At 37.7% G+C, this 26,700-nt stretch overlaps 2 protein-coding genes across 4 annotated transcripts in view; one reads left to right on the top strand and one right to left on the bottom strand.

Moving 5' to 3' along the window:
• Nucleotides 1-10,459, bottom strand: part of LOC142341844 (85/88 kDa calcium-independent phospholipase A2-like) — a 61,700-nt gene extending 51,241 nt beyond the window's left edge. For both annotated transcript variants that reach the window (XM_075393104.1, XM_075393103.1), the window contains exon 1: nt 9,764-10,459. In XM_075393104.1, coding sequence (XP_075249219.1) covers nt 9,764-10,294 — 531 coding nt within the window. In that variant the 5' untranslated portion in view covers nt 10,295-10,459. The remainder of the gene's footprint in view (nt 1-9,763) is intronic.
• Nucleotides 10,460-15,022: 4,563 nt separating this feature from the next.
• Nucleotides 15,023-26,700, top strand: part of LOC142341852 (heterogeneous nuclear ribonucleoprotein H-like) — a 567,627-nt gene continuing 555,949 nt past the window's right edge. For both annotated transcript variants that reach the window (XM_075393113.1, XM_075393114.1), the window contains exon 1: nt 15,023-15,038. The gene's annotated coding sequence lies outside the window, so the exon portion shown is untranslated. The remainder of the gene's footprint in view (nt 15,039-26,700) is intronic.

Genomic DNA, 26,700 nt, shown 5'->3' on the forward strand with positions numbered 1-26,700 from the left:
TGTTGCAGTTTAAATTCATGTTCGGTAGGTGCTCACTAACAAATTGTCAAGTATACCAGGAGTCCACGAAGTTTGGAAAATAGTCCACATACCGGCTTCGTTCCTCAAAACTTTGATAGAAACGAAACTTAGGTTTATTCAGATAATTCAGATCAATTTTTGCAGTGCAGCTTAGAAAACGTGTCCGATTGAGAAACAAGCTTACTAATGGACTCACTAGTCATGGTAAAGACGCTTCAACAGTCAAGGAGCTGAGATAGACTAGCCAAAACATCTTTTAAACCAAAGAATATAGAAGTTGATGCATTCAAGTTGCTCGCTTAGCGTAGCAAGAAGAATAATGCTCAATTACTTCAATAAATGACATTTAAGTCGCGTCTTATGACAAGAGTCAGGCAAATAAAGAAAATTCAACCTCGAATTGCGCCAATATATTCTTAGGTTTGAGACACCCTCGTAACTGCCGGGAACATGACATTTAGAAGCTCACGAAAACGTAGTCACATACAATGGAACTACTGTACTACCACAACAAATCGCGCGCCTCCATACAGAGAACAAACACCATGTTTCAACGATCATTCTTTGTTTTTACAGGATAATGCTTTGTTTGACCAGATAATTTGTATAGGATCCCAGTGCAAAAAAAGTGCTGAGGAAAACAAAAAAAAAACTAGTCTAGACTTGACTAGCAAAACGAAGCCTTATTATTCACACAGTCAAAAATATATAAGCAAAACCGGCATTAACGCCAACGTGCAGCGCGCCAATTTTTTTACGTTCTACAAAAACTTAGGTCGTGTAGCTTAAGTTTGGCGTTTTAGAGCACAACAACGGTTGGAGAAGCAACAATTACTATAATTATTAATAAAATAAATAATACTATTAATAAAACATAATTCAAGTAAATAAATAGATTTTAACTCAAACAACAAAAATGGTCCCAGCATTTAGCGCTGAAAACGACAACATTCTTCTGCCGTGCATAGAAATGGAAATTGGCTTGATAACATTAATTATATTGTTACCGCGTTAAGTGTAATAGCAAGCGTGAGCTTTAATTCAAGACACGTGTAATCTAATTAAGTTAAACAGCCGTCTGAAAAAAAATGTAGAAGAGCTGTTTCGGTTGAATAGCCGATTTTGCTGGCACTTTGATACTTCCAGAGTAAATTGTTTCTGCCTATATACAATCTCAGTTGGGCTTTCTCTATTCATTTAAACAAAAGTAGTTGGTTAGAGGAAGACAGTTCGATAGGATCTCTCACTTAGGCTTCAAAAAAAAAACTGAATATACCTTCCTTCAAAACGCCTGACAGCACCTTATATCATGTCCTCCGAAACAGAACTAGCAAACTTCTTGGACTCTTTATAAAGGTCGTGTGCTCTCTCGATGCATCTTTGTCTAATGCTTCAAAAGAACTAAATGTTGCCACGCATGAAAATTTAGGACAGAAGTTTTCAATTGACCATGTGCACCAATTCCTGGATGGTTGCTATTTCTTGTACAAAAAAATTGAAAGACCACAAGCTTTGAAGTACAGCCAGCTTTTGTAGACCTACGGCGTACATCAACGGCATGCTATATTGGGGAATGCTACATTTTGCAAACAATATTCGATGGACTTGTTTTCTTCCTGATCATTTCGAAGAATAAACAAAGCAAGCTCGAGAGCACGCGTCTCTTTTCCAAACTGGGGCGCCTTCTGTACTCTTCAGCTTTTAAAATCATTTCAACATCCTCAATTAATCGGATGAACTCACAGTAGTGATTAATCATTTCGGAATTGACATCAAAAATACCAAAACTCACTCTTTGAGGCATACTTTTTCAAGGCACTTTTTTGAGGCATACATTAGAACAAAAAATCTACTTCCCCAAGTAAACAGCAGCACATCCGTCATATATGTTTATCAAAAATTTGCTACATGAAGTATTATGCATAGCAACTCATTAATCTGAAGCTGCAATCAAAGCAATAGCAAAATTGGTGAAAATAGGCTACAGAGAAGAGTTGCCCTATCAGGGTTCTGAGGACAAATGGGCATCCTTATAGTTGCAGTTTCTGACGCTCCAAAGAAGTTCACAGCGAAAAACTTAGTAAACGAAGCCCGCAGCAAGGCAGAAGAATTCTCTGAAAACTCACAAGTCGGAGTTGGCGTCCGGGTTAGAATAGAATTGTTCGCTCAGCTAAGAGTTGATACAAAAAAATTGAAAATCGGTTCATGTTCCATTTTTTTTTACTTTGCGAACCACAGAACAACTTTTCCACGACAAAATTATTGCGCCTAGCGAGTCAGCAGTACAAGCGCGAGCAATTACGCTCATACCGGTAATGAAAACTATACATCAGCGTTACAAATTTTCTCAGCACAAATTGTATTTAAATGGAATGATAGCAAATTCTGAGGAGAAACCTATTGAAAGTTGTGAAATGTTAAAAAACCATGCACCACAACATACATGTACTCTTTATCCGGTAGCACTCAACAAATGCAAACTCTGATCACCACAGAATCTAAACAAAACTGATGATATCAGTACAAAATTTGTCGCTGGCTCAAAAAAGATCGAGTTATCCTTGGGGCTCATATCTCGGCAGTAATCTCATGAAACGGATCGATACAATTATTTGTTGACTAGATAAGTTACACTACGTGAAAAAGACAACATATACGTCATTGATGTCTAAGTGGACCAAAAAAAAGTCTTTGTTGCAACAAGCCCACGGCACTAGCTCGGAATAATGGGAAAACGGAATAACTTTCATGGTAAGCAATAAAAAGTTCTCAACATAGCTGGTTGATTGCCATAAAAAAACTGCGATAGCTTAGTGAACTTATAGCTTGAAAAAACTTCAGTTTTATACTGAATGCTGATATGTAATTTGATTAGGAATATCTATAACTTATATGCTTTGTTTCTATCACCCACACTCAAATAACATTCAATTAGATTAGGATATTCTATGTTGACCTTGATTAATTCAATTAACCTTAAAAAATTCAATTGTGTGACCCCCAAAAAATGTGTGATCATAATTTATTCACTCCAATAAGCAACAGAATGGGGTAGAATAGTGATTTTTGAGCTGCGGTGAGCGGAGGGAGTGGTGGTATCAGGCGGTGGGGTCGAGCATGGTTAGGGATGAAATTAGGGGAAGGGCCTGTACAACTTCAGGGGTTTCTGTTTGTTGAGGATTTCCTCTAAGGGCCTCCTCCCTGATCGTCCACGGATCAGATTGGTGTTAGTTGGTCTTTGCAGATGGGGCAGTCGCAAATGATCCGCCGAGTGAACGGTGTGGACTCGGTGTACGTGGCCAGATAAACACGAGTGAAGCATTCCAGAAGAGCCTTCAGCCGCAATGGATCACTGATGTCATTTCTGAAGGTAGGTCCTTGACTAGTCGCAAAGTCCTGAAAATATAGCTAGAGCGATCAAAATGGGTTTTGAAGTAAGGTATCGGGAAAGTTGGTAATTGTATTCTCGAATCCTTTGTGTGCATCTTCTTTTCTTGCGCAGGCTTCGCCCATTTCAGAACCAAGAAAACTTGGGATTCTTAATAGCAATATTAGATCCAGTACTTGTGTAAACATTGGAAGAGGAAGGAGGCCCATGTGAAGGAGTCATATTCTAATCTGTAGAATAGCTGTTCCATGTCCACTTGATAATTGTTTTTGAAAATTTTCCAGTAACCTTGAACTGCTTTTGCTTAACCCACCAACATGCCGCACCAAAATAATTGCCGGGAGGATAACAGACTTGTACAAGCAAAGTTTCGTTCGCATTGTAGTTTTTGACGAAATATTCCTCTTAATCATTGCCAAAACTGACATCGCTTTCTTGATTTTCGTTTGGATGTAGAAATTCTAATTTAATTTTTGGACAAAGTACATTTCAAGGTCAAAACCGTTTTGTAGATTGGACACAGTTTCAATCGACAATCTCAATTCTTCAATGGCATTGTCATCTCGGGACTTGTAGACCATAAGCGCGCACTTCGAGACATAGTTCTAAATTGCTTTCGGAGTACCGTTTAGATAGCTTGCTCAATTCCCTTTGAGCAACCTCGTTAAAACAGATGGATTTTGTTGATAAGGAGGGTCAGATCAGCAAAAATATAGGGCTTGTCAGTTTCCGATACAGTCGGGCTATTGTTGATAAAAGCAAGCTTTGCAAGAAGTATGTCATGTGGGACTTTGACAGATGCCTTAGCAGAAACTGTATAAAGTGCAATACTGATGTGAGTGGGGTTATTCTATACAGCAAGACTAATTGTGGATGAAAGATATAAAATTTCTTTCAATAAAGAGCGATGAAAAACCATGCTGAAAAGGCGAGATAATTTATACGAGCTATTTTCTCATAGGGGTGCAAACCAATTTTTCCAAAACTTTCTCCGATGTTCAACAGTCTAATTGGCTGACAATTAGTCAAATCTGCTACCTCTTTCAAACTAAGGAGAAATCGTCCCAATTTTCCAACCGGATGGAAGCTGACTGCATTTGCCGAAAATCAAAAAATTTGCAGAGCGAAGCTCTCAGGGTGATATTGAGCTTCTGGCAGAGGACAGTTGGTAAACCATCTGGTCCGCTGCTGTAAACGACATCCAGTTGTGACAGTTCTTTTAAACATAAATTTTGGAAATCAAAATCGACAACCTCACTGTTCTCACTAGAAATTATGTTGACAGGAGTGTGTCTTGAAGACAGATTGAAAGTATTCCTTTATTATTCTCACTTTACCATTAGCTGAGTTTTCTGATTTGTTTTCCAATTTCAGCACTTCATAGAGGGAGCAAGTTGAACGATAGCTTTTGAAGTGTTTGAAAATAGCATAATTTTCTCGTGATAGAAATAGTTTCTTTTGATATACCAATCTATCTTCTTTTGAGGACAACTTCTTCTTCTTCTTAGTTCCACAGAGCATACATTCTTTCACGAGATGGCTTCGGTAGATGGTCGCTGACCTCGAAAATTTGTTGAATTCATTGTATGGTGTAGAATGAACACTGAGATGCTGCTCGAATAGTACATCAGGTGTGCTGACCGCGAGTATTAAGTCTGTGTTGCGCGTCATTTCTGGAAGCAAGAATATGGAGAACACTTTGTTCCTCCTTGGCATCTGAATGCATTGTTCCAATTTGTATTAGGAAAAATTATATCTCAGCAGAAAATCCTGGGTATAGATTTGCCGAATTTGTCTATGTACTGTAACCCTTTATCGAACAAGGCGGCTCGGTAATGCGCGATCGCACATAAGTTTCCGACCCCGCTCATCCACAATTTTGGCATAATTGTCTACCAAATGAGGAACAGATGGAAAAACACAAAAAATTCAAGTATCTTTCGAAAAAAAAACTGGTGTATGAACGAAAAGATAGCCTCCAAAGCAAATAACTCAGTGGAGTACAAAATGATGCATTAGATTGATGAGATATGCCGATATTAAGAAAGCGAGCGAAGAAGAACGGCAAAATCAAACAACAACAACAAATATTAACTACATCAAAAAAATTATGTCCGTTTTAAAAAACAAAATTTAATAACAAAGTCAAAATAGCGTCAGATAAAACTGAAAATAAACAAAATAACTTTTAATTCCCCAGAAAAAAATGGTTATTCACCAGTTCATAATAAAGCTTGGTAACAATTAGACAAAATGAACAGAAACTTTAAAGTTAGAAATTTCGCTGAATTTAAAAAAAAAAACAATTAATTTCGAAGTAATGAAAACCATTGGGAATCAACTAAAATATCACATAGGTTTACAATTACCAATGCTTCTATAGAAAACAATTAAGAACTCTTGGTATTTAATTTTTTATGGAGTTACAAAAAGAACATTAAATGGACAACAAACTAAAAATCAATTAAAACTTGCCAGAAAATGCTTTGGAAGCCGTAAAGCCATATTTTGGCCCCCAAAAATATGTTCGATTGCATCTTCGTCGAACATCGATGATGTATTATGTGGCTGCTCATTAATGAAAAAAAGCAAAAATTAGACAAAAAAGAAAAAAATGCAAAATTATGTAATACTTGTTTATTTTTCGAAAAAAATTTATTTTCAAAGACATAAAAGCCATTAAATACAATATGAAAAATTTGAATAGGTTCCTCCATTCATCCAACGGAAGCCCTTGAGACCTTCAATTATGCAGAATATGTCTTACGTCTACAAAAATAACGTAAAATATGACAAAAATCAAAAATTCTTTTACTTTTTTTTGTGAAAAACCCGTGTCGAAGCCAGTAAAGTCATAACGAATTCTTTAAAAACATTAGATTTTGTGACACCAATCTCTTTTCACACCTTCCCCTGACAAAAATAATGTCATCTTCAACCTTTAATTAACGAGACCAGGTAACAAACAGACAATAAAAGGAACAAATTTGCGAAGTTGAAATTTTTTTTTTTTCATTTTGGAAAACAATTGTTTTCAAAGTCATGAAAGCCATTATCTATCTTCTAATATCAGAACGGCGGCTCATCTACTTTTCCAGGAAAAGCCAATCAAACCGGGTCATTGTACAGGAGATTAAATACGACTAAAAAGACAAAAAAAACGACAGTTAGAGACAAAATTAAAAATATCAATTAAATTCTTCGAGATAGTACCGTCGAAGCGGTAAAGAACCACAATCTATATCTTTCAAGACTTAAATATTATCAATTGTGCGTTATATTAAACGCGAAAAATGTGATATATGAACTGACAATAACGTGATAATTTGACAAAACTAGAAAACTTGAAAAATGTGCAAGTACCTAAAAATTTTTAAAAAATTCTGAAATCTAGTAGTATCAAAGCCAGAATACCATAACTTAGCGTGTAAAACCGCAAAAAAGACTAAATTTGAATTCAGCAGAAAGAAGGAGCACTCTGTGATTGCTGACACTACGCTACAAGTTGACCAACTTGAGAGAAAAATGGAGGCAAAGTTCAATAAGCCATTTTTCATTTAAAAATCAAACATTTTAAAAGTCAAAACGACCAAAAGCTTTCAAGCAATCAACTAGAAAAATTAATTTCGAGCTAATTAGGAAGCCAATAGGACTTATCACTAGTGAGCTTTGACTCGAAATGTTCTGTTATTTAATATAAAAAAGATCGATTTTTTTTTTTTATAAAAAACCGACTGACGACAATCCGAATAATTTTTGGATTGTAACGACCAAGATTCGCACAGAACTAATCCTGCTAATAATGATTGTCCATTAGGAATATTTAATTTTTGGAATGTCATTGATATAGATATTTTGTTAGTTAAAAAATCAAAAATAAATGACGCGGTTTTGATAATCAACGAATAAAGTAAACAAAAAACGGCAAAGTTTTATTTACAGAGCACTCTCAACGGAAGTTGAAGTAGAATTAGCCCCCTTTTCAGTCTACGAAGATTGTGTTAGTGGTTTTTGGGTGTGCACTTCCTGCAAAATTAATCAGAGTGGACTAAAGAAACCTATTTCGTGGTGTTTTTGATGAAAAAGTCTGAATTTTGTGAAATATTTAGCCGGAATTTGTGACAAAAAAAATTCAGTGAAAATAGCCGACAATATATTTTGTCTTTAAACGTGAAATCAACAACATCTTCTTGATTTTTTTTTTAAATTTTATCAAAATTGGCGAAATTTTAGTCAAAAATTCCGAAAAAAGGTGAATGAAATCAACGGAATTCACTCTATTTTCTCGAACGTTTGAACTTCTATATCTCCCTGTCAAAAACAAAAATTAAACAAATCTTTTTAATTACATATTCTAAGGTGGACAAGCTTTCTAATGATACCAGTCTCAACTCTCTACGATGACTATATCGATCGGCCAAAATTGACTGAACAAAAAAAACCTATTTGAGTATATAGTTCCTCCCCCCCTCAAGAGGGGTCGGAACAATTAACAATTCGTATATCTGTATTTAATATTTGCCGTTGGATTATAGAAAATGCAAACAAAAAAGGTGAGGGAGATGCAGGTAACTTGCACCAGAATAGACCTGTCAGGTAAATCTGGGACGTCTTTTGAGTAACACGATATGAGCTACAGGCGCCTTTCTTCCCCCGTTCCACATGTATGATAAAATAATCGTTTAGCAACAGTTCACCATCCGCGATTGATCCAGTCAGCAAAATTTCAGTAATTAATAGAACATGGGAACAATGTTGGTTACAGCATTTGTAAGGAGAAATCTTTCAAAGTTTATCAAACTTCTGGTGTTTAGGAGAAGAGATGTTATTGTGCATAGTCATTGCTTCGATGAGTCAGGGGATACCTGGACTAGAACTCATTGAATGACTGCAAATTTCGGATCTTAAAAGCTTAGGGTCGATTCCTTGCTTTATAAGCTCACGTTTTTTTTATTAGAATGAAAATTTCTGAGCAAACATCTGCGCTGAGAGCTGGCTGAACTAAATGTTCTGTGTTTGGAGTTTTCGGCGCATTTTAATAACTCCTGACAAGAAAAGACCTTGCGAGCATCCCATGGAGACTTGAATTCGACCATAGTGTTTCGAGGTCCTGTTCTCTTTGCATCAAACTTACCAAGTCAGCGTACACTTGACAGAGCAGCACTGACATTAAGGTAAAGAAGAGGTGTTCAAATTTTACACTGGTCTCCATTGTGTTTTCGCTGAAAGTTTTGTTTGCAAACCTCGGGAAATCTGTTGATTCGAACACAATTTATATTGTGATTATCAAGTGCGGGCTTATCAGGGCTGTTGACTAAATCAAACAACTTTGACATCTGCACTACGTTGTCCTTAAATCTTTGCATATTCTCCGCAACTTTTTTCTATCAATCAGCAGGGTTACATTTCCACGTCAGGCCCTTGATCTTCTCTATTTGTTAGCATCGCGTGGGTAATAAGACTGCATGCGAGGTGGAACCAGATGCCACACCCTGATCAGCTAAGGCAACTCGTCCTGCAATCTTGTCCACTCTCGCCACAGGGGTACCTCGTGTCGCTTTTGTGCCGGTCATTTGTCTCCAGCATTATACAGATCAAATTGATTGCTGTTGCCAACAACCTCACGGAACCTTCCTCGGGGGAAGTAGTAGAGACGAGACAGAAACTGATACTTTCCAAGTGGAACCTCACGGAATCGTGGAAAAGAACAAAAAAAGAAAAAGGTAACTACTGCCTGGGACGAGGAGGACTACCAGGTTGAACAGACACAGTGGCACGCATTTTGGTGTACTAAAATTTCTCCAGATCTTTGCGGAGTTAGGTGATCCAAATCGCCAAGTACTGCCCCTTACACCACAAATCTGTACACTTAAGAGACTGATTAAGCTTTAAGAGAGCAGCTCAGTCACTTAATACCCTCCGGGATTTAACTGTTTATGAGGACGAACTTAAAAGCGTCAGACAAAAATCGGTCGCGCAAAAAATTGAATAAAAAAGACAGCATGGCTAAAATAATTTCTACAACTTTCATTTGAGAACATTAATGAGTGGAAATTGACGTTACCATAAGGGTTACCATCATGGGTTGCCATAAGTTGATCAGGATTTCAAGTTTGGTGAATTGGTTTTGAACTCGATACAAAAATTTAACCCCTTAAAAGTCTACAATACAGAGAGAACCCCTCATCTAATTAACAGTACTAGTTGGGAAAAGCCAACACAGCTTTTTATTTAGCAGATTCCAAGTTCAATTAAAGGGAGGAGAAAAACCCTCCTACTAGGAGACTGAAATGGATCCCGACATCTCTGAATAATTTATCTAGAAATAATCTAATTTAATACAGATTAACTTACAATGCAAGCTACGTGTACTGGATAAACTCCGTTTCCATCAGGAACTGACAAATAATCATTAATCCAGTCCTGCTTCAAGTACGAGCACATGCCCAGCTTAACAAGCACATGGGCTGGTCCATACAATTTGTTCACAGTGTAGCTTTCTATCAGTGATCTGATCGTACCCTCTTTAAAAAATTGAGCTGAATTCTGAAAGAGTAATGTAAACTGGTTACGCAACGCAATACAGTCCTTTTCCGCATCCTCGGGAAGGGCTAGTCTGGCGACATTGTACATAATTAACGGTCCTTCAGCATTTTCGGATTTCTGATTCCCCTCTCCACCAGGACTTCGATTATGAATAACTATCATAGAACATGGATTATATCCCTCTTTTCGCTTGTAAAGGCTAATGAAATCACTCTCCTCGGTGATTTCCCAATACTTGGAGGACGGCGCTTTTGCCAATTTCTTCACCTCCCATCCTAAAGGTTCTTCTTCCAAATCTGTTTTCCAAAGGCTGGCAACTGAACTTATCAGAGAATCCATTTTAGATCACATGAACTAAGGAATCTGTTGAGAAATAAGAAGCACCCGACAATCTATTTGATCTTCTAGCAACCGCATCTGTACTAAATCTAAAAACAGCAGATAAAAACAACAAAAATTTTAAAATTTAGGTCTTTCCCATTATAGACCCATTAAATAATAGACCTCTTCCATTTTGGTAAAATTACGATGATGGGGTCTACAGGTTATCTGACCACTAAACTTGGGGGGGGGGGGGGCAAAAAATAACAAATTTCAGAATATGAACGAATTAGGGGTCTTTCCCGTTATAGCCCCCCTCCTCCTCCATTATGGTATAATTACCATGATTGGGGGGGGGGGGCTATGACGAGAAAGACTCGAATTAGGAAACAATAAATAGGCGTAGGAAGCAGAAAATTTTGCTGTCTCAACCAATGACATAACAGGTTTCTTCTTTTACATTTTACTTAGTTTTTGAACTAAAAAACGTTATGATCTACCCGCCAATGGACGGAAATGAGCCCCCTCTATGAAAAATCGGCTCTTTTCAGTTTGTGCCCCCCTCTATCACCATAATGACATGCGCTCTGTGACTGGGGGGAGCATAACGTACTTGGGGGGGGGGGGGGGATCAGAAAAATCACAGCTGCGTATCTAAGTTTGCAAAACAGAAAACGCACCGTAATAAAATTACAAACATGCTAGGTTCTAGGAGCGGCGTCCAAGCGATGAATGGGGAAATGGTAATTTACCATAGGTACAAAACAAAATGGGTCTTGGGCCCTGTGCGAATAAACCTGCGCGAGCGAAATTGAGAAATTGTCTAAAAGGGGAGGAGTTATAAAGGTTAGCGAGCACCAGAGAGCAAAAGGGGAGGATGAGTGAGGCGTGGGGTCGTATGGGTGTGAGTGCTAGCGGTTGCTGATGTCATGAATGCTCTTCATTATGCAAGCCGCATTCCCTTTCTAGATGGCTATGCCAAGTCGTTGTTTTAGGTATATGCACGATTTGGGGTCATCGGTCGCGCCTTCAATGCGCAAGAAATCGGTGCGAAGGAAGGCGAGGCTTGAGTCGCCGATCCTTCCAAGGGTCTCAACACTGATCGGTTCGAACAGGTAACATGGTGGGAGGTCACTGGTGGTTGCGTTTTCGAGATTCTGCGTCGGTCGCCGGGGTTCAGACATGTTCGAATGAGTGACTCTGCGAGGCGGTGGACGCATGTGTAGTCCCAGGCGAGGGAGCGACCTCTACCCCAGGGAACGAGTGTGGCCCCATCTGGCCGGCGACCATCGTTTCGAAAGAGGCCGACAAGCTCTAAGGATGCTGGGATATTAGGGGGGCGCAGAGTCGTAGATGACATCGTCGCCCAGTTGATGACGGGCGAAACAAGACATAATTTTCGGGCACACCAATTGGTGGCTGCCGTAACGGTCTGTGACAACGCCGCATTCGCATTTGTGCGAAGATGAGACAGGGGCGCCTAGACGCAGAGGGCAGGCAATGCTGAATTGGTGGTCAGTCAGAGCAAGGCCGAGGTTGTTTGATGGCAGAACATTGAGCCAGTCCCCGTCTCCGGGGTAGGCAAAACCGTGGAGGCGGGCTCGATCTATGGACTCATCGGTGTTCAAAAGAGAATTGAGCTTTGACTGCACGATTGGCCGGTACCAATCTTTTTGTCTTATACTCTCGAGGGGAGGTGTCGTGTCATTTGGGACCTGTGCAGTCCATATTTCAATTGCTTTTCTCATGAGTTCGCCATTATGCTTGTTGCCAGAAAGGGTCGAACTGGGTCTGGCGCACGATCGGTGAGAGATGTATGCTGCTGTGCATAAGTCCGAAGGCAGGGGAATGCCGATACCACCCGATTTGGTGTCCACCGTAAGTGGAACATTGAACAGCTTTTCACGGGAGTCACGGAATTGCTCGTCAAGGTTTGAGACGAGGTCAGGAAGACAAAACGTGGGGGAAGTGCGAAGGAGATACAGCAGTTTGGGGACTGCGAGGCAGTTCTTGACAAGGAAAAAGGCCTGCTGGCGGGGAAGGTCAGTGATTCGTTCGGAGAGAATTGACAACAGATCAGTCATCTCCAAGGTGCAGCTGCTAGGTCGCTGCTTCTTAGTGGGGAGCCTAGTAGTGTGGCGTCGGAGGGGTCAACAACCTTGATACCGGGGCAAACTTCTCAAAGGCGGCGCAGATGGCGGGCTTGTTCGACCCGAACACGGTGATTTCGCATTTCGAGGTGTTCAATGACAGTCCGATGGTCTGCGCTGCCTGTGCAAATGATGCTAGATCAGCAAGTACAATTCTCTATTTATTGCCCATGGAAACATTGTCCAGATGACATTTAAATCGGGAGACGAGTTGCCGTAGGCTGGGGTACAACGTTAAGTTGAAGCCGAACGATGGGCATCACCTTGTTGGAAATCTTTCCCCGAGAGGATGATGTGTGATCCAGGTAGAAGGAAGGGTAGCAAGAGCTTTCAGCGCAGGCACATGCTCAGCACACGCTTCGGCGATGCAGTCTCTTCGTAAACTATTGAACGCGTTGCTCGAATCAAGTTTGTGGAAAACATCATCTTGGGTAGAATTGATGAATGATGTGGCTGCGTGTGCTGCCACCTCGGCGCCGTGTGGCACGCCCGCTCCAAGCGGTTCTGGAATAAAATAGTTTGCAAAGCGTCCGGATTCAATTTTGACTGCGCATTTTGCCGTCAGGCGTCTGAATACCTCTCCAACTGCAATCGGGCGCTTGCGGCTATCTTTCTTGTCTAGGGCAAGAAGATTAGCTCCAAACAGGACCGGCGCTAAGGAACTGGTGATTTCACCACGCAAAATGATGTTGGAAAGGTCCATTATAGAGGACAGAACTACTTCCGGCTTCGTTGGCGGCTCTTGAGGTTATGTTTTTCAAGTGTTGTGGCCTTAGTCCGGTTGGTCTACCAGCCGAGCCGGGGCGAATGAGTTGACGGCCTCCTTCATTATGTCGGGCGACAGTTGTAAAACGTCTGAGATGGTTGGCGGTAAGGCGAATGCGTGACGATCGGGCGGACGCGGAGGGTGTTTGGATTGCAGCTGATCGCGTGATTCCTCGTCGGCCGGTGAAAGATCTTCCGATGATGTGACAAGATGGACGGCCTGTTTAATCGCGCCTTTGTCGATCTTAGCTTAAATAAGTTCCGACCGCGGGTCGCGTTCGCGAGGTCTGTTTTTTGCCACCAGCGGGGAGAACATTTTGGTAGGGTCAGCGTGCTCGAGGCAGAGGGAGATTTGTCGGTTGACAATGCTAGTGAGGGTCTTCTTTTGCTTGCCAGCCCTGGGCACCCTGAGGCAAATCAGTGGCATTAGTAGAAGCTGGCGCCCGTGATCACTTGGAGTCCCAACAATGTCTCCGATGACTGACTGCAAAGCCATTGCGTAGTTCGTTCTTGAAACCTTGGGCACAAACTTGACAACACGGCAACGGGCATTGACAAAATCCGTGGCTAAATGTTTGGCGACATCCTGGGGAGAGGGTTTCTGTGGAGATGCATAATGGGTTGCTGTTGGTGGAATGCTCGGGTGCTGCAGGCTTATTCCCAGAACGGGTGGTGCGTTGGTGCTTCAGATGAGATACGGAGGTCATTCAGGGCTTGTGTTAGGCCTGAGCTGCCCGCGTTTTCGTCCAACGTGAGAGAGCTAAGTGCCTGCATCAGGCCAGAGGAGGCTTGCGTTTCAACGCTTGTGCAATGTGAATAAATGAAACCCCTGAAGTACTGGCTGTGGGAGCGAAGATTGACGCACTTTAGGCACACATAGCCGCAGATGCTGCACCAAACTGAGACGCTTCAGCGGGGGTTGGAGATGTTAGAGCTGAATTGGTTGCAATAACTTTGAGAGCTAGGGGAATGCTGGCTTGCAGAATGTGGGGATTGGCCTGCGTCTGGGAGGATCGCCCTGCCATGAAGAGGGGAAAGGGGAAGTTCTACTATTAAGGACGTCCGTTTTTGTTCAGATCTGTTTGAAGTGCTATAGGAATTAATTTCCATTTCATTTTCCATTTCACTCATGTATTGCTCAAACTAAACCTCTGAGACGTCAGGCCAATAAAAGCCGAAAATATATGACCTTGAATCTGACACTTGAGCAGTTATTTCAGAACTTTGATAATTCACGACCGAGACACTCTCGTAAGTTAACAGAACGTTAAATTCTTAAACATCAACGGCATGAGCTGAACTTATATTTTCTCGACTTGGCGTTCCTTCCTCTAAATGAATGTTAAAGGTTCCACTTTGTTCAGTCTCTTCATCGTGACGTTCTTCGGATGCTGTTGGGAGACTTTCTTCTTCGGTGCTGTTTCCCGAAGTAGTGATTTCATATTTCTGTTCATTTACATCAGATTGCTGGTTACCAGATTGGTGGTCAGATAACCTATAGCCCCACTTGGTAATTATACCATAATGGGGGCTATAATTTCATGGGGGGGCTATAAAGGGAAAGACCCGACAGTTGGATCGGTTCTTGACCAGGAAGATGACCAAAATCACCAGCGCTGTTCAATGGATCAGAGCTGAAACTACTTGTTTGCCGATTGCTCGCCTAAGCCTTGTTTTCTTCTACGGCTAGTTCAGCTTGGCCCAAAAGTGCATCCAAGTCAGGCAGATCATCATCTATACCATCCATAAAACTATTTAATAAGTTTATCACAACAATTAGGCGTTGAATTGAAACTACACTAAATAGGCCAATAACTATCCTATTTGTTCTGATAAACTTATTAAATAGATCTTGTTTTGGCCATCCAGTGAGCGAAACCGTGGCAGAACATACCAGTCAGTCTTCAACATCATCAGGTTGTTTTTTTTCTTTCAATTGTTGTAAAATCATAAACAAAAAACTTGCATCCAAAGATTCACTTGCAGTGCACTGCCGAAGAGAATTCCAGCATTATCAAGGAGATTGATCAACCGTATGCAGACAATTGTGTCTTTTCCTTCACAGGTGCTACCCTACCGGACCTGACAAAAATCATCGAACAATATAGAAAAAATTACACAACAGAGAAACTTAATCAACACAATCATTGACAAATTTGATCATCGTTCTGTTTCCATCAGCAATAATAATAATATTAATACAGAATTTAGAAAAAAGTCCAAGGGTTTTACATTAACCCCAGTTTGTTTCGTTCAGTTTATTAGATAACAAAATTCAGTTTTTTCACGTTCATGCAGTCGTTGCAACCACACATAATTCGCCAAGAGCACGTGTTGTTTTCATCGTAACGCAGTCTGAAGTTTGGCTTTGTGGTTTTCATGAAATAGGATATTGTATTGGAAGAACTCGTTGAAGGTGTTCGCAAGGTGGCAGGGCCTGTACCAATAATCGGATTCACATTTCCTGAGTTTTGGTTGTCGACATATGAAGTTACGAGTCGTTTGGTATCGAGTTGTACCTGGCTCGGTTATTGATACATAAAGTTTCCAGTTTAAATTAACTTTCCCTGTTAAAATTTTTTGCAAATAACAAAACGACATGTAGCTCACGGTACAAGGATAAGGGAAGTAAATTGAGTTTTGCGAGTTGTTCTTTGTAAGGAATTTTGCCTCCAGTGATCCAATTTGCTGCTTTTTTCCGTACACTTTCAATTTGACTGAGTTCAACTTTGCCTGGTTTCCACACACACTTGAGCCGTAACTGATAATTGGAGCAATATAACTGACATACGAGTTTTTCCTGTTTGCGTAATTTGCCAAAGAAAGGTTTCTCTTAATAGAGTAAAGAGCGTTTAAAGCCTTTTGAGTACGAGAATTGAGAATGAGTTGCCCATGTAAGAGTGTCGGCTACAACTACTCCTAGGTCTTTCATTACTGTCTCCCCAGTAGGTCTTCGTCTCCCCAAAAAATTGTTTTATAAATATCCAAAATAAATATCTTAATTAAGGCATAAATACTTATTGTTTCAATTTTCTTCTTTGTACTTTAACAAATACCACGCTAAGATCATTAAAAGTATAATAGCTTGCTCTTAGGCAGCTACTATAATGGCAACAGATATTTAAAAAAATGAAAAGATGTTGTTTAATGTACCATTACCGGTTTATCTGGCAACGAAAATGTTAATCAATGTTAATCATTGATCAGGTGCTACTATGGTGTTGACATAGATTCACAGTGGATGTCAAAAAAGCGTGCAAAATGCACAATTTTTGATACCTTAACCGGTGACCCGAGGAGAGAGAAAAACGACAATTTATGCGTCAAACCCCTATTCGGGACCTCGAAATATTAAGAGACAGTCGTCGACAGATTTAAGGTATGAAAAGAATTTCCTCGACAGATACTGTGTATGGAAAGAATTTGTCTGGTCCCAAGGTGACGTCCTGGACTTTGGCTGGAACTAAAACAACCGACCTAGAATTTGGCTCGAGCTAAAACATACGTACTGAAATTTGGATGGACATAAAAAAAATTGTTCTGGAATTTGGCTAAACAATAAAGTTGTTCTGGAATTTTGCTGGACAATGAAATTACGATGTCCTTGAATTACGATCGAGACCTTTACATTGACTTGTTCTCAAATTCCTTCAAAATTAAGGACATGTAGCGCAATTGAATAGGCATTGGATATGATTGGAGAAGGTCACGAGATCGATCACAGATGCTGTCTGAATTTTTTTAGTTTGCCTCATTTTTGCATATGAAAAGGATTTGGCTGGACTTATGGAAAGATTTAGCCTCGAATTAAACTAGAGTCCTCGAACGTGTAATTTAATTCAACATTTATGCCTCCCAACTTGAGTTAAGAGGTCTTTTCATAAATTCGGGATATGGACTAGGGACTTAACAACACCTTAAGGCAAAAGCCAAATCTCCATATTTGTTGTAAAAGGGACCAACTGACGACTGATTTTTTTTCCACTGCAGCAGAATGGCCATTCCATAGCAAGGACCTGACGCTCGTATGCAGTTTACTGGAATTTAAGGAAAATTTGTTTAATCAAAAAACACTTTCTAAAAACCTTTTATTTTATTGTTTTATGTAAAAGTGGGAATGAAGTCCTTTTCGTTGTAAAAAAGAATCACTTTAAGTAGCATTTTAACTGAGAAAAAGTATAGCCACAGTGTTTTTAAATTAATATGAAATAAAAATTCAATACCAGCTCATTTCACTAACAGCTATTTATCTCGGTCAACAAATAGAAAAAAAAAACATAGAAAGGCACAAAACAATGATGCTCTTCAAAAAATTTCAATTTTAGAAAAGAGGAGAAAAATATTTTGGCAGCCAGTTTACATTTTCACGCTAATAATCATTCCATTTATGACAAAAAGTTTGATCTCTTAGCCTCGCAATATATCGGTACCGGGATATTATAAGGGTACCGGAGTATCTTGAGGAATATTCGACATTTGGTGGATCAGAAGACCAAATCAAGTTCACCAGTATGATGCACTAAACGACACTCTAACAAAACTCATTTCGAACTTAAAAACCTCCAGCATGAAGTATCTGTTTGAGTAATTGAAATTGAGTACATTTCGGTTTTCGAGAGTATGTGTACTGCCGGAGGATAAGCACACTTAAAGTTTTCAAAAACCTCTTCATTAATAAGCAATGGACTGCATTTTTTGCTTAGCAGTATAGCCAACTCAATCAGAACGCGGGTCGTGAAATTTAAACGCCCGACAATGTTTGGCGACGCGGTAGAAGCAAAACCGTTACATAAGAACTCATTTCTCAGCAGTTCGACTGAGCTTGTCCATTATGGTGCTGATTTCCAGCATTGATGTACCCTCCAGGCAACGCCATATGTTGAGTTGGAACAACGAATGTGAAACAAACAGATTTCGAAGCTTACAAAAACGTGAGAATGGTAACTCAAGAGTATACTTCTTACAGAGGTATTTAATTGACTATTTAACATCCGCTTTTCTGATGTTTTTCATTGCAAATCACGGCGTCATCTCTTATTGGGCAGTAAATTTTCTCCACCGTAGAGTTTTTAATGAAGAACTGAACAAAGCTTATAAGAAGCGTTGTCGGCCAGCGGAAAAATCCTTTTAGATCAGATCCGTTTAGGATATACATTTAGCCTCCGCAACCTCAGCAAGAAAATCGCTCATTGATCAGATATTGATCAAAAAGAATGAATCAAAGCATGCAAAGCTGTCACACCGTCTAAATTGACCTTTAAGAGAAAACAACGTCGCAGTCGAAGCTCTGGATAGAAAAGGTGGGCCAGTATTTGACAAAGTATACACACCTCAAGGGCTAATGCACCCAAAAGCACACAAAATTAACGAAACCCATTAACTAGTAAACATTAACAAGTTAGTTAATAGGTAGCTTTGTAAGTAGCATACAAGAAAAAGATTCCTCGCTGAAAAATTTAGTGAATTAGAGGCATCCGCCGAATCTTACGCTAAAGTTTCAAAACAAACATTAACTGATACAAGAGAAACATCAGCAATGAGCATAACTGACAAAGTACTGTAGATGGAATGAAATAGAGCTGTGCTTTTGGAGAAAGGTAATGAATTTTGTGTCTTAAGGAGATCGACATATTATTGAAAACAGTCAAGACATGAACTGCCCCCAGTTTTTGCGGCAACAAATATTCCCCAAAAAAGATGGGATCTATTCTGTTTCGCCCCCCCCAGTGTCTTTTATGACCCCCAGTTACAATTTATATGTTATATAGCAAATTAGTATGTAATAAAAAAGCACGTGCGTATGGGGGTCATAAATGATTTATGCCCACTAAGCTGGGGGGGCGGGGCGAAACAGAATAGATCCAAAAGATGTTAATGAAACTTTGTTTCTTATAAAATAAACAAGAACTCCTTTTTCATACTTTTTTATCATAAACTACAAACAACGGTATCGCCAGCGCAACCTTACAATATTGCGATTGCTCACAAAAAGAGACAACAAAGCGCCTCGCGTTATCTATTCCAGGAAGTTCTTAACGTAATTAAAGCAATACTTAAACTTCATCTTCTGAAAAATAGCCATGAACTAGCTTCAAAATTTTATTGAGACAAAAAATATCAATTCTAGTGCTTGAGGCCAATGAGCAACTTTTATAATAAAAAACTAAAAGTTTAAAAATCAAACTTTCTTTCTCGGCCGCCATTGATTTTTTTCGCAATGTCTTTACTCCAGTGACAGTGCTCCCGATATGGAAAGATCAAAAGTCAAGCTCCTACACAAACTAGCAGACAACAATCTGCAATTCATATACAACGGAAGCAGGTATTGTCAAACGACGATTTGGAAATTAAGACTTCGCTAGCAGTTTTATTGCTGTATTTGGATAAAACGTTTGAAGAGAATCAAAGAGCCGAAAAAAGAACAGCTCTGGAGAGCTTTTTTCAAACAAAATATGACAGTGCTCATAAACTACCTCTTGAATATAAAATACTTCCCTCAGAAATTCAAATAGCAGAAATTTCCTTAAAAAGACTTTTCGATATTGTCCAACAAACAAACATACAAGACCAAAGAAAATTCAGAAGAATCGAAGACGTTGAAATTAAAGTTAATAATCGTACATATGATTTTTTTTCTCACAAAAAATGTAAATCTAAATGGAGTCAAAATTCAATTATAATAAACTTTGTTCGGAAATTGAATAAACTTCCAAAAGCTCTAAGAAAGCAAAATCAAAGGAAAAATTTAAAAGAATTAAAGCAAGAGATGCAAAAAAGACGCGAAAGAGTTCCAATGGACAAAAAATTGAAGGCCTTAAAAGTTTAAAAAAATACTTTTATTATAAAAAAAATACTTTTTTTAAAAAAATATTCACGAGAACTAGAAATTGAACCTTAGTTTTTTATTATTATTATGTTAAGTTATAGAAGGCAAAGATGTAGTATGTAGTTGATATATATTAGATATATAATATTAGAACATGTAACTTTAATTTTGTGTCTATTCGAATTTACATGTTTGAGATTTAAAAAAAAGCGAAGTATGGAAAACAATATTACTTTGTTTTCATTAAAAACCATTCGGCCAGGCCGTCAAAAACAAAAAAAATCAGAACTTGTATCACATAGAATGTCCAAATAAAAAGAAGAATCAGAACAAATAATGGTTGTTGTTGTTTGGAAAACTTTTCAATGCGAAAACACTCTAATAAATAGCGATCTAGTAAGCGAAAACTATTTGAGTGGAATGTAGAAGACATTAATTGCATTATAGAAATCATCCTCAGTGTTTTGCTTCAGGTATTAAACAAAGTGTAAGCATATTTGGAGTACAAAAACACATTACGAGCAAACCTTACTGAGAACGCCAATCTACGTTAATGAAGAAAAGTTTCCTGTAATTAGAACCACAATCAAAAATAAAGAAAACTTTTCTGAATTACGGTAGCTGCATGTTCCTTCAAAATACAACAATATTTTTGAAAGTACTATCCATAGTTTTATCCATCTAAAAGCAACCAAAAGTGATTTGACAAAGACACAAAAACCACATATATTAAGCAAAAATTCATATCCGGAAAAACCGTTGTCAGGCTTTGTAAATCAGACAATGGGAACAACCTTCTTTTACTTTGAATGGACCGCGAAAACAAAAATGGAATGCAAATTAAATGTTAAGCTAAACCAGGAGATGCTAATAATGCAAACCAGAGGGATCTGCAAAACAGGGAAACACATAGAAATGGTGGCGGTTCAACCCAATTCAGCAATTTTGCATAATGAAAACACTAGACAGCAGATTTTTGGATGGTATATCATTGGATGGCAGAGCACCAGGCATGTAGGCGAAAACCTTATTACCTCACGCGCGTTTCATTGGCATATAAATGAACCGTACTTGTGGTAAAAGAAGCTCGTGAATAGATATCACTAACGACATCTTTGCTGAATAGGTGCGATGAGAACCGACGCCAGGAGCTGATATTAAAATATTAGTTAACCGCAAGCACTTTCAAAAATGGCAATTTAGTCATTCAAAACTTTGAAATGATTCGAATTGTTACGGATTTTGTAGAATATCAATATGTTTTCGCAAAGCTAAATGACGAGACTGTGAATAGCAAATTAAAAAGACATAGCGGAAAATGACAATTCAAAATTTTGTTTTACTAGCAGAAAGTGATTTGCCAATTTATAACAGATTCTGATTTGTGAAATAAACGTTTTTGAACTCTCTAAATTATTTTATTTTTCATTAAAAGTTTTTTATACTTTTAAATCGTTTCCCAATTTATTTTAGTATAAAATGAATATGTATTTGCATTTGTCTGAGACCACAAATTAAACATTTCTAGGAAAAAAAATTAAAAAATTTCGAATCGAGTTTTTTCTATTCACAATATATTATGCTTAATTACATTTTCATGTATACATCTTCTATCACTTAATTTAAAAACTAAATTTCCAATCCAGATTTTTTGAATTTGGTAATGTTTTTGTATTTCTGTTGTCATTCAGAATTTTGTCTTAAGTAAGCATTTTTGTGTGGGGTTCTGCAAAGTATGTATTGTGATTCATATATTTTTTCCCTATAATTCAATAAAAATAAATGATTTGAACTAATAATTTAGCACAAGTACTTGCCCCTAAAGTTTGTCTAGTGTGTTTAGTGCCGACTTCAGTTTGCTGATGAATTTGTTTTTGATAATTATGAGCTATTATACTTTGCGGCAATCATCCTTGACTTTCATTCAACCCTAATCGTTGAGCCAGGCTCAGCAAGAATCTGAACGAGTATGAATCGTTCTTTTGAAGTTTAGATATCCCAATGTTAAGTAGGATGCTTGCTTCTCTGCCCAATTTTATGGGATCCGCATTTGTTTTATTTTGTTTCCTACATCACGTGTGATTTCTGGACTTCATCAAAAGATGTTTTTTGGTTCGGAGGCAAGATCGTTGCAGCTGATTTCAACTCTCATAAATTTTGCAATTTGCTCTAAAAATTTGGTTGCTTCTGTATTGTAAAAAAATAGTTGGTTTTTCATGAGATCTATCCCGGCGCTTTTGATGCTCTTTAGTTTTGTTTTCACTTGATTTTTGTCAGATAAAGTCTCATTTAAAATCTGGTTCAATTCACTATATTTGAAGACCATTCATTTGGTTTTTGGTCCAACATTTCATGTTCTGTTCAAGGTCGGTCAGCTTGTTACACTGTTAAAGCTCTGTAAACAGTCCGTTGAGCTACGTTTCTTCAAGGCTGATGTGATGTTCAGGTGCCAGAATGGTAATATTCCTGTGTCAATTGGTTGTTGAAACCATTTACAGATCAATTTAGTATTGTTGCTCAAATTTGTGTTGATATCATAAAGGCCAAATTTCTTTTGTCATTAATTTTTTACAATAAATTGCAAGTTTTTATGTACTGTGTTGGCAAATCTTGAGTTTTTGTTCGAGTAACCACTAACTGTGGAGATAATATTATTCACATACAGCTTCATCCTCCACTTTTCCAAAGTTCGTATCAACATCCTGCATATTGGCATATTCCTTTTGTGTTAAATTTTAGTACTTCCCATGTAGCCAGTTCTTTAGCAACTTAGATTCCACACCTTTTCCTTGTTGCAGTCTTTACAATTACCATTTTGATCAGAATTGGAAACTTTTGCCTGCGCTCTGGTTTTTGCATTGATGCCTCAAAATATTTCATCCTAGTTTTTTGGTAGTATTACAACCATTGTTGCAGCCAAGGCTATACCTGCTTTTGCAAGCACTAGACGCACTTCCGTTTAAATTGAGCATTTGTAAACATTAAACTTAAAAACTTTTTTTGTGGAGCTATAGATCTCTGGAGCCAGAATGCTTGAGTTGAGTTCTTTTAGAGCAACTGTAACTTCAACCATAAACACCATTCCATTACATACCAAATAAGTTTGCATAGGCAGTCATTTAGTTTGAACTTAGTCGTTTAGACGGCATCTTAATAAACTCATAATTTTAAATTATTGAAAAGATTGTGTACTACTTCTGCGTAATTTTTTAGTTGTTTTTTATCACAAAACGCATCCGAAAAAATTTTCAGTCCTATGTGAACCAAGTTAGACATAGCAAAAATCTGTTTACTTGCTCAGCTTTTTTGAAATTTATGGTAGACCATATTTTTTAGGAATCACTGCTAATGAAGGTTGATTGTTAAAAGGATGCAAAAAAGCTTTTAAGACTTTTTTTAATCTTTTTCCAGTTTTCGTAACTTACTCAATCATCATCAGTGCTCTGCACAGTTTTGAAAGAATTTATTATTAACACAATTCAGTCTTATCCATTTGAGAAGATGAATTGAATAACAAACCACAAATTTCATAGAGTTGTGAGTGTCACCCATAATTTTTCAAAAATTAATACAAACGAAACTCTGGAATCGGAGTTAAGGATATAGTTAATGTCGTTTTTATTTGCTTGTTTTGTGGCTGACACAGGTTTGATTTTGGCGGGGAAGTACAATAGGCATTTGACAAAACGAGGATCCGGCTTCGAGGAAGATAAACCAAACCGATATATCAGAATTGACTTAATTTGTTTTAGTTTGCCACAGTGAGAGAACCAGTGTTTGACACAGTCCTAAGTAAGATTTTCATTTGATCTTTAAGCTCTTAGTTAACCACTTAATTTAATCTTCTAAACAATAAATCTTTCCCAAGCATAAATACTTATTGTTTCAACTTCTTTCTTGTATTTTAACAAGTACCACGCTATGTTCCTTAAAGGTATAGTAGATTGCTCTTAGGCGACTACTAAAATGGAAACAGGGATTAAAAGGAAATGAAACCAACACCAGCTAATAAAGAGCCTTGTACTGAATTTCAAGAAAAAACTTTTTTTTTGAGCAGACAAAGTGCAAACTTCGAATTTTCAACAAAAAGCTCCTTTAAAAAATGGACAGATTAAATTGATCGTAAACGATTTTGCGACAATTAAATTGCGTTCAAGATTAAATTAGTGAATTTCTGAGAAAAAATTAACAACAAAACACAATTTTAATTTATTTTTGTTATTACTTATACTGGCAATAGATAGAGTGTTGTTATTTTTCAAAAGCGGTTGAGTTTGAGCTTTAAAAATGTGTTTGGGCACTGAACAGATTCACTGAATTTTTATATGAAAACCAACTGCTTTGAAAGTCATTGCTGAATTTTCTGTTTACGGGAACCAATGGTTTTGAAAATTATCTTACATTCTTTGAGTACTTGTCAAAATATCAAAAGCGGCAAAAAAAGAAACAGTAAACGCTAACGACCACGAAAACAATTATTGGCCGCATTATTTTGCGTTAAATTTGGCTATTGATTCTTATCGGTCACAATTTCTGAGGTCACTAGGAAGAGTTACCATGAGACTGTGATATCTTTATAAAAATCTTTATAAACAGTTATAATGATATCTTTATAAACAACATTATAATGAGAAATTGATAGTGTTCCACTGGAGGCTAGTAGGAGAGTCCAGCATATCAGCGGAAAAGTTACAGATTTTTGGAAATTTGCAAACATTTGCGTTACAGCATATCTGCAAGATCGTATTGGAATGTTTTTATGAGGGGTTTCCTCAAAGGCGTAGACACTAATCAAGTCCGATTGGACCTGAGACAAAACTTAGGCAACGCGGATATGACTCATCAGAGATAACAATAAATTACATAAAGAAGCAATCAAGAGCCTCGAGGAGGCGGAAAACCAGCTGCGGCGTTTCCGCTGGTTTCAAATGCAAACTTTCAATCAGCTAACTTGATTAAAAATATCGAGAACAGTGCAAATTACTCAAAAAAATTTATCGAAGGTCTTCTTTGCATTGTGAGGGGCTAAAAGATGTTCTCTGCGTAAGAGAGTGAGGTAAAAAAAGCTTACTATGGAAATTATACGAATAGGATTTAGTTTTTTGTTAAATTACACGGAAACGACTTTAACAATTGTTCCCAGAAAATTTACACTTTGGAGCACATTTTGAATGAGATAAGAAGAATTATAATACCGAAAACCATAGAAGATGGAAGATTAATACATAATGAGGTTCAGTAAAAAAAATTAAAACCCCAGGTTTGAAGCGAAATTTACTTTGTCACGACTTAAAAAGAACAATCTTTATGAAGACATCTTCTGGTCACTAAAAAATCAAGGTTTTGAGAACGTTATGCATTTTTAAAGAAGAATTCTGAAAACGGTGGCAACAAAAAAAGTTTTCTAATCAGGATTTGGATTATTATCGTTTAACATCAAAAAGTCTTTTACGGATAATATTTTAATCTAGCAGGAAACTTAGCGAAAGCTTCAGTACAAAAATATACGCGAAAATTTTATATAAACTGAGACTGTAGAATAAGTTCTACCAACAGGACAAGAACTTAATGAAAATGTGATAATCAAGGAAAACGTTTATATTAATATAATTTTGGTGACACTGCTGCAAGAAAATCTATCAGAGGTCAAAACTCCGCTTCGTTTTTCGAAAATAGTTTTTCTCACATTTTGAAAACGATTTTTAAGTTTTTTTCGAGAGCGAAGGCAAACATTAAACCTTTTAAAAAAGATAACCCTAAAAAAGTTTTTGCGAACAAAAATACATTTTTGCGAAAAAAAAACCGGACCAAAACAAATTAGAAAAAATTCCCCTCAAATGTTTGAAGAAAATATAGTTTTCAACTGGAAAGCAGGTGAAATAACGAGAGTCCCAGATATTTGTTTTAATCCAAAAAAACATCAAAAACTCAAATTGGTAATTTAGCATGGAAAGCTTCTTTCAAGCGTTTTCGACAATTTTAACTTAAAACATACTCAATCAACGCATGACCTACTTGAGGAGAGGGAAATTTTTTTGAATGCAAACGTTTAAATCTTACTTAGAACGTTTCAAAGTGAGATTCAATAATTGAACATTCAAAAAAAGATAAAATTTATTCAAAAACGTCGTGACCATTCAGTAACGCTCTTTGAGACAGGACCTCCCGTTGAAAGAGCGGTTTTCAATTTTTTCCTTCACAAAAGTGTCACGTTGGTAACAGCAATTACTAAGCTTCTCTTTCGCGCAGAAATGGGGACTGTATTAATAGATGGTCGAAAATTCTCTTCTGTCAGACATTTAAATCCTCCTATATGTTTATATCAAAATTGCCCAACCGCGGCATATGAACAATTCTCTTCGAACTAGCAGTCATAAATTTTCAACACAATGGAGAACCACTGAAGTAATTCAAACGGGAAATTCACCAATGGCAGTTGAAAAACTATTTGAATATGGGTGATCACAAAATACATTGTAGTTTTTCATCACTGCAAACTTAAAAACTGACTCGGCAATTAAGAAGCCAACTCGAATACTTTGCCACAACTGAGAAGGACTTATCAGTCGAGAAGCCTTCCGAGATTGAAATATAGAAAATAAACACGACAATTTAAACGTTGTAACAACTAAACTTCTTCCAAAACATTTTCTCCCGAATGAAATTATATATTTTTTTCAAGA

This window comes from Convolutriloba macropyga, chromosome 6 (assembly GCF_964194025.1).
Source record: "Convolutriloba macropyga chromosome 6, txConMacr16.3, whole genome shotgun sequence".
Lineage (NCBI taxonomy): Eukaryota > Metazoa > Xenacoelomorpha > Acoela > Convolutidae > Convolutriloba > Convolutriloba macropyga.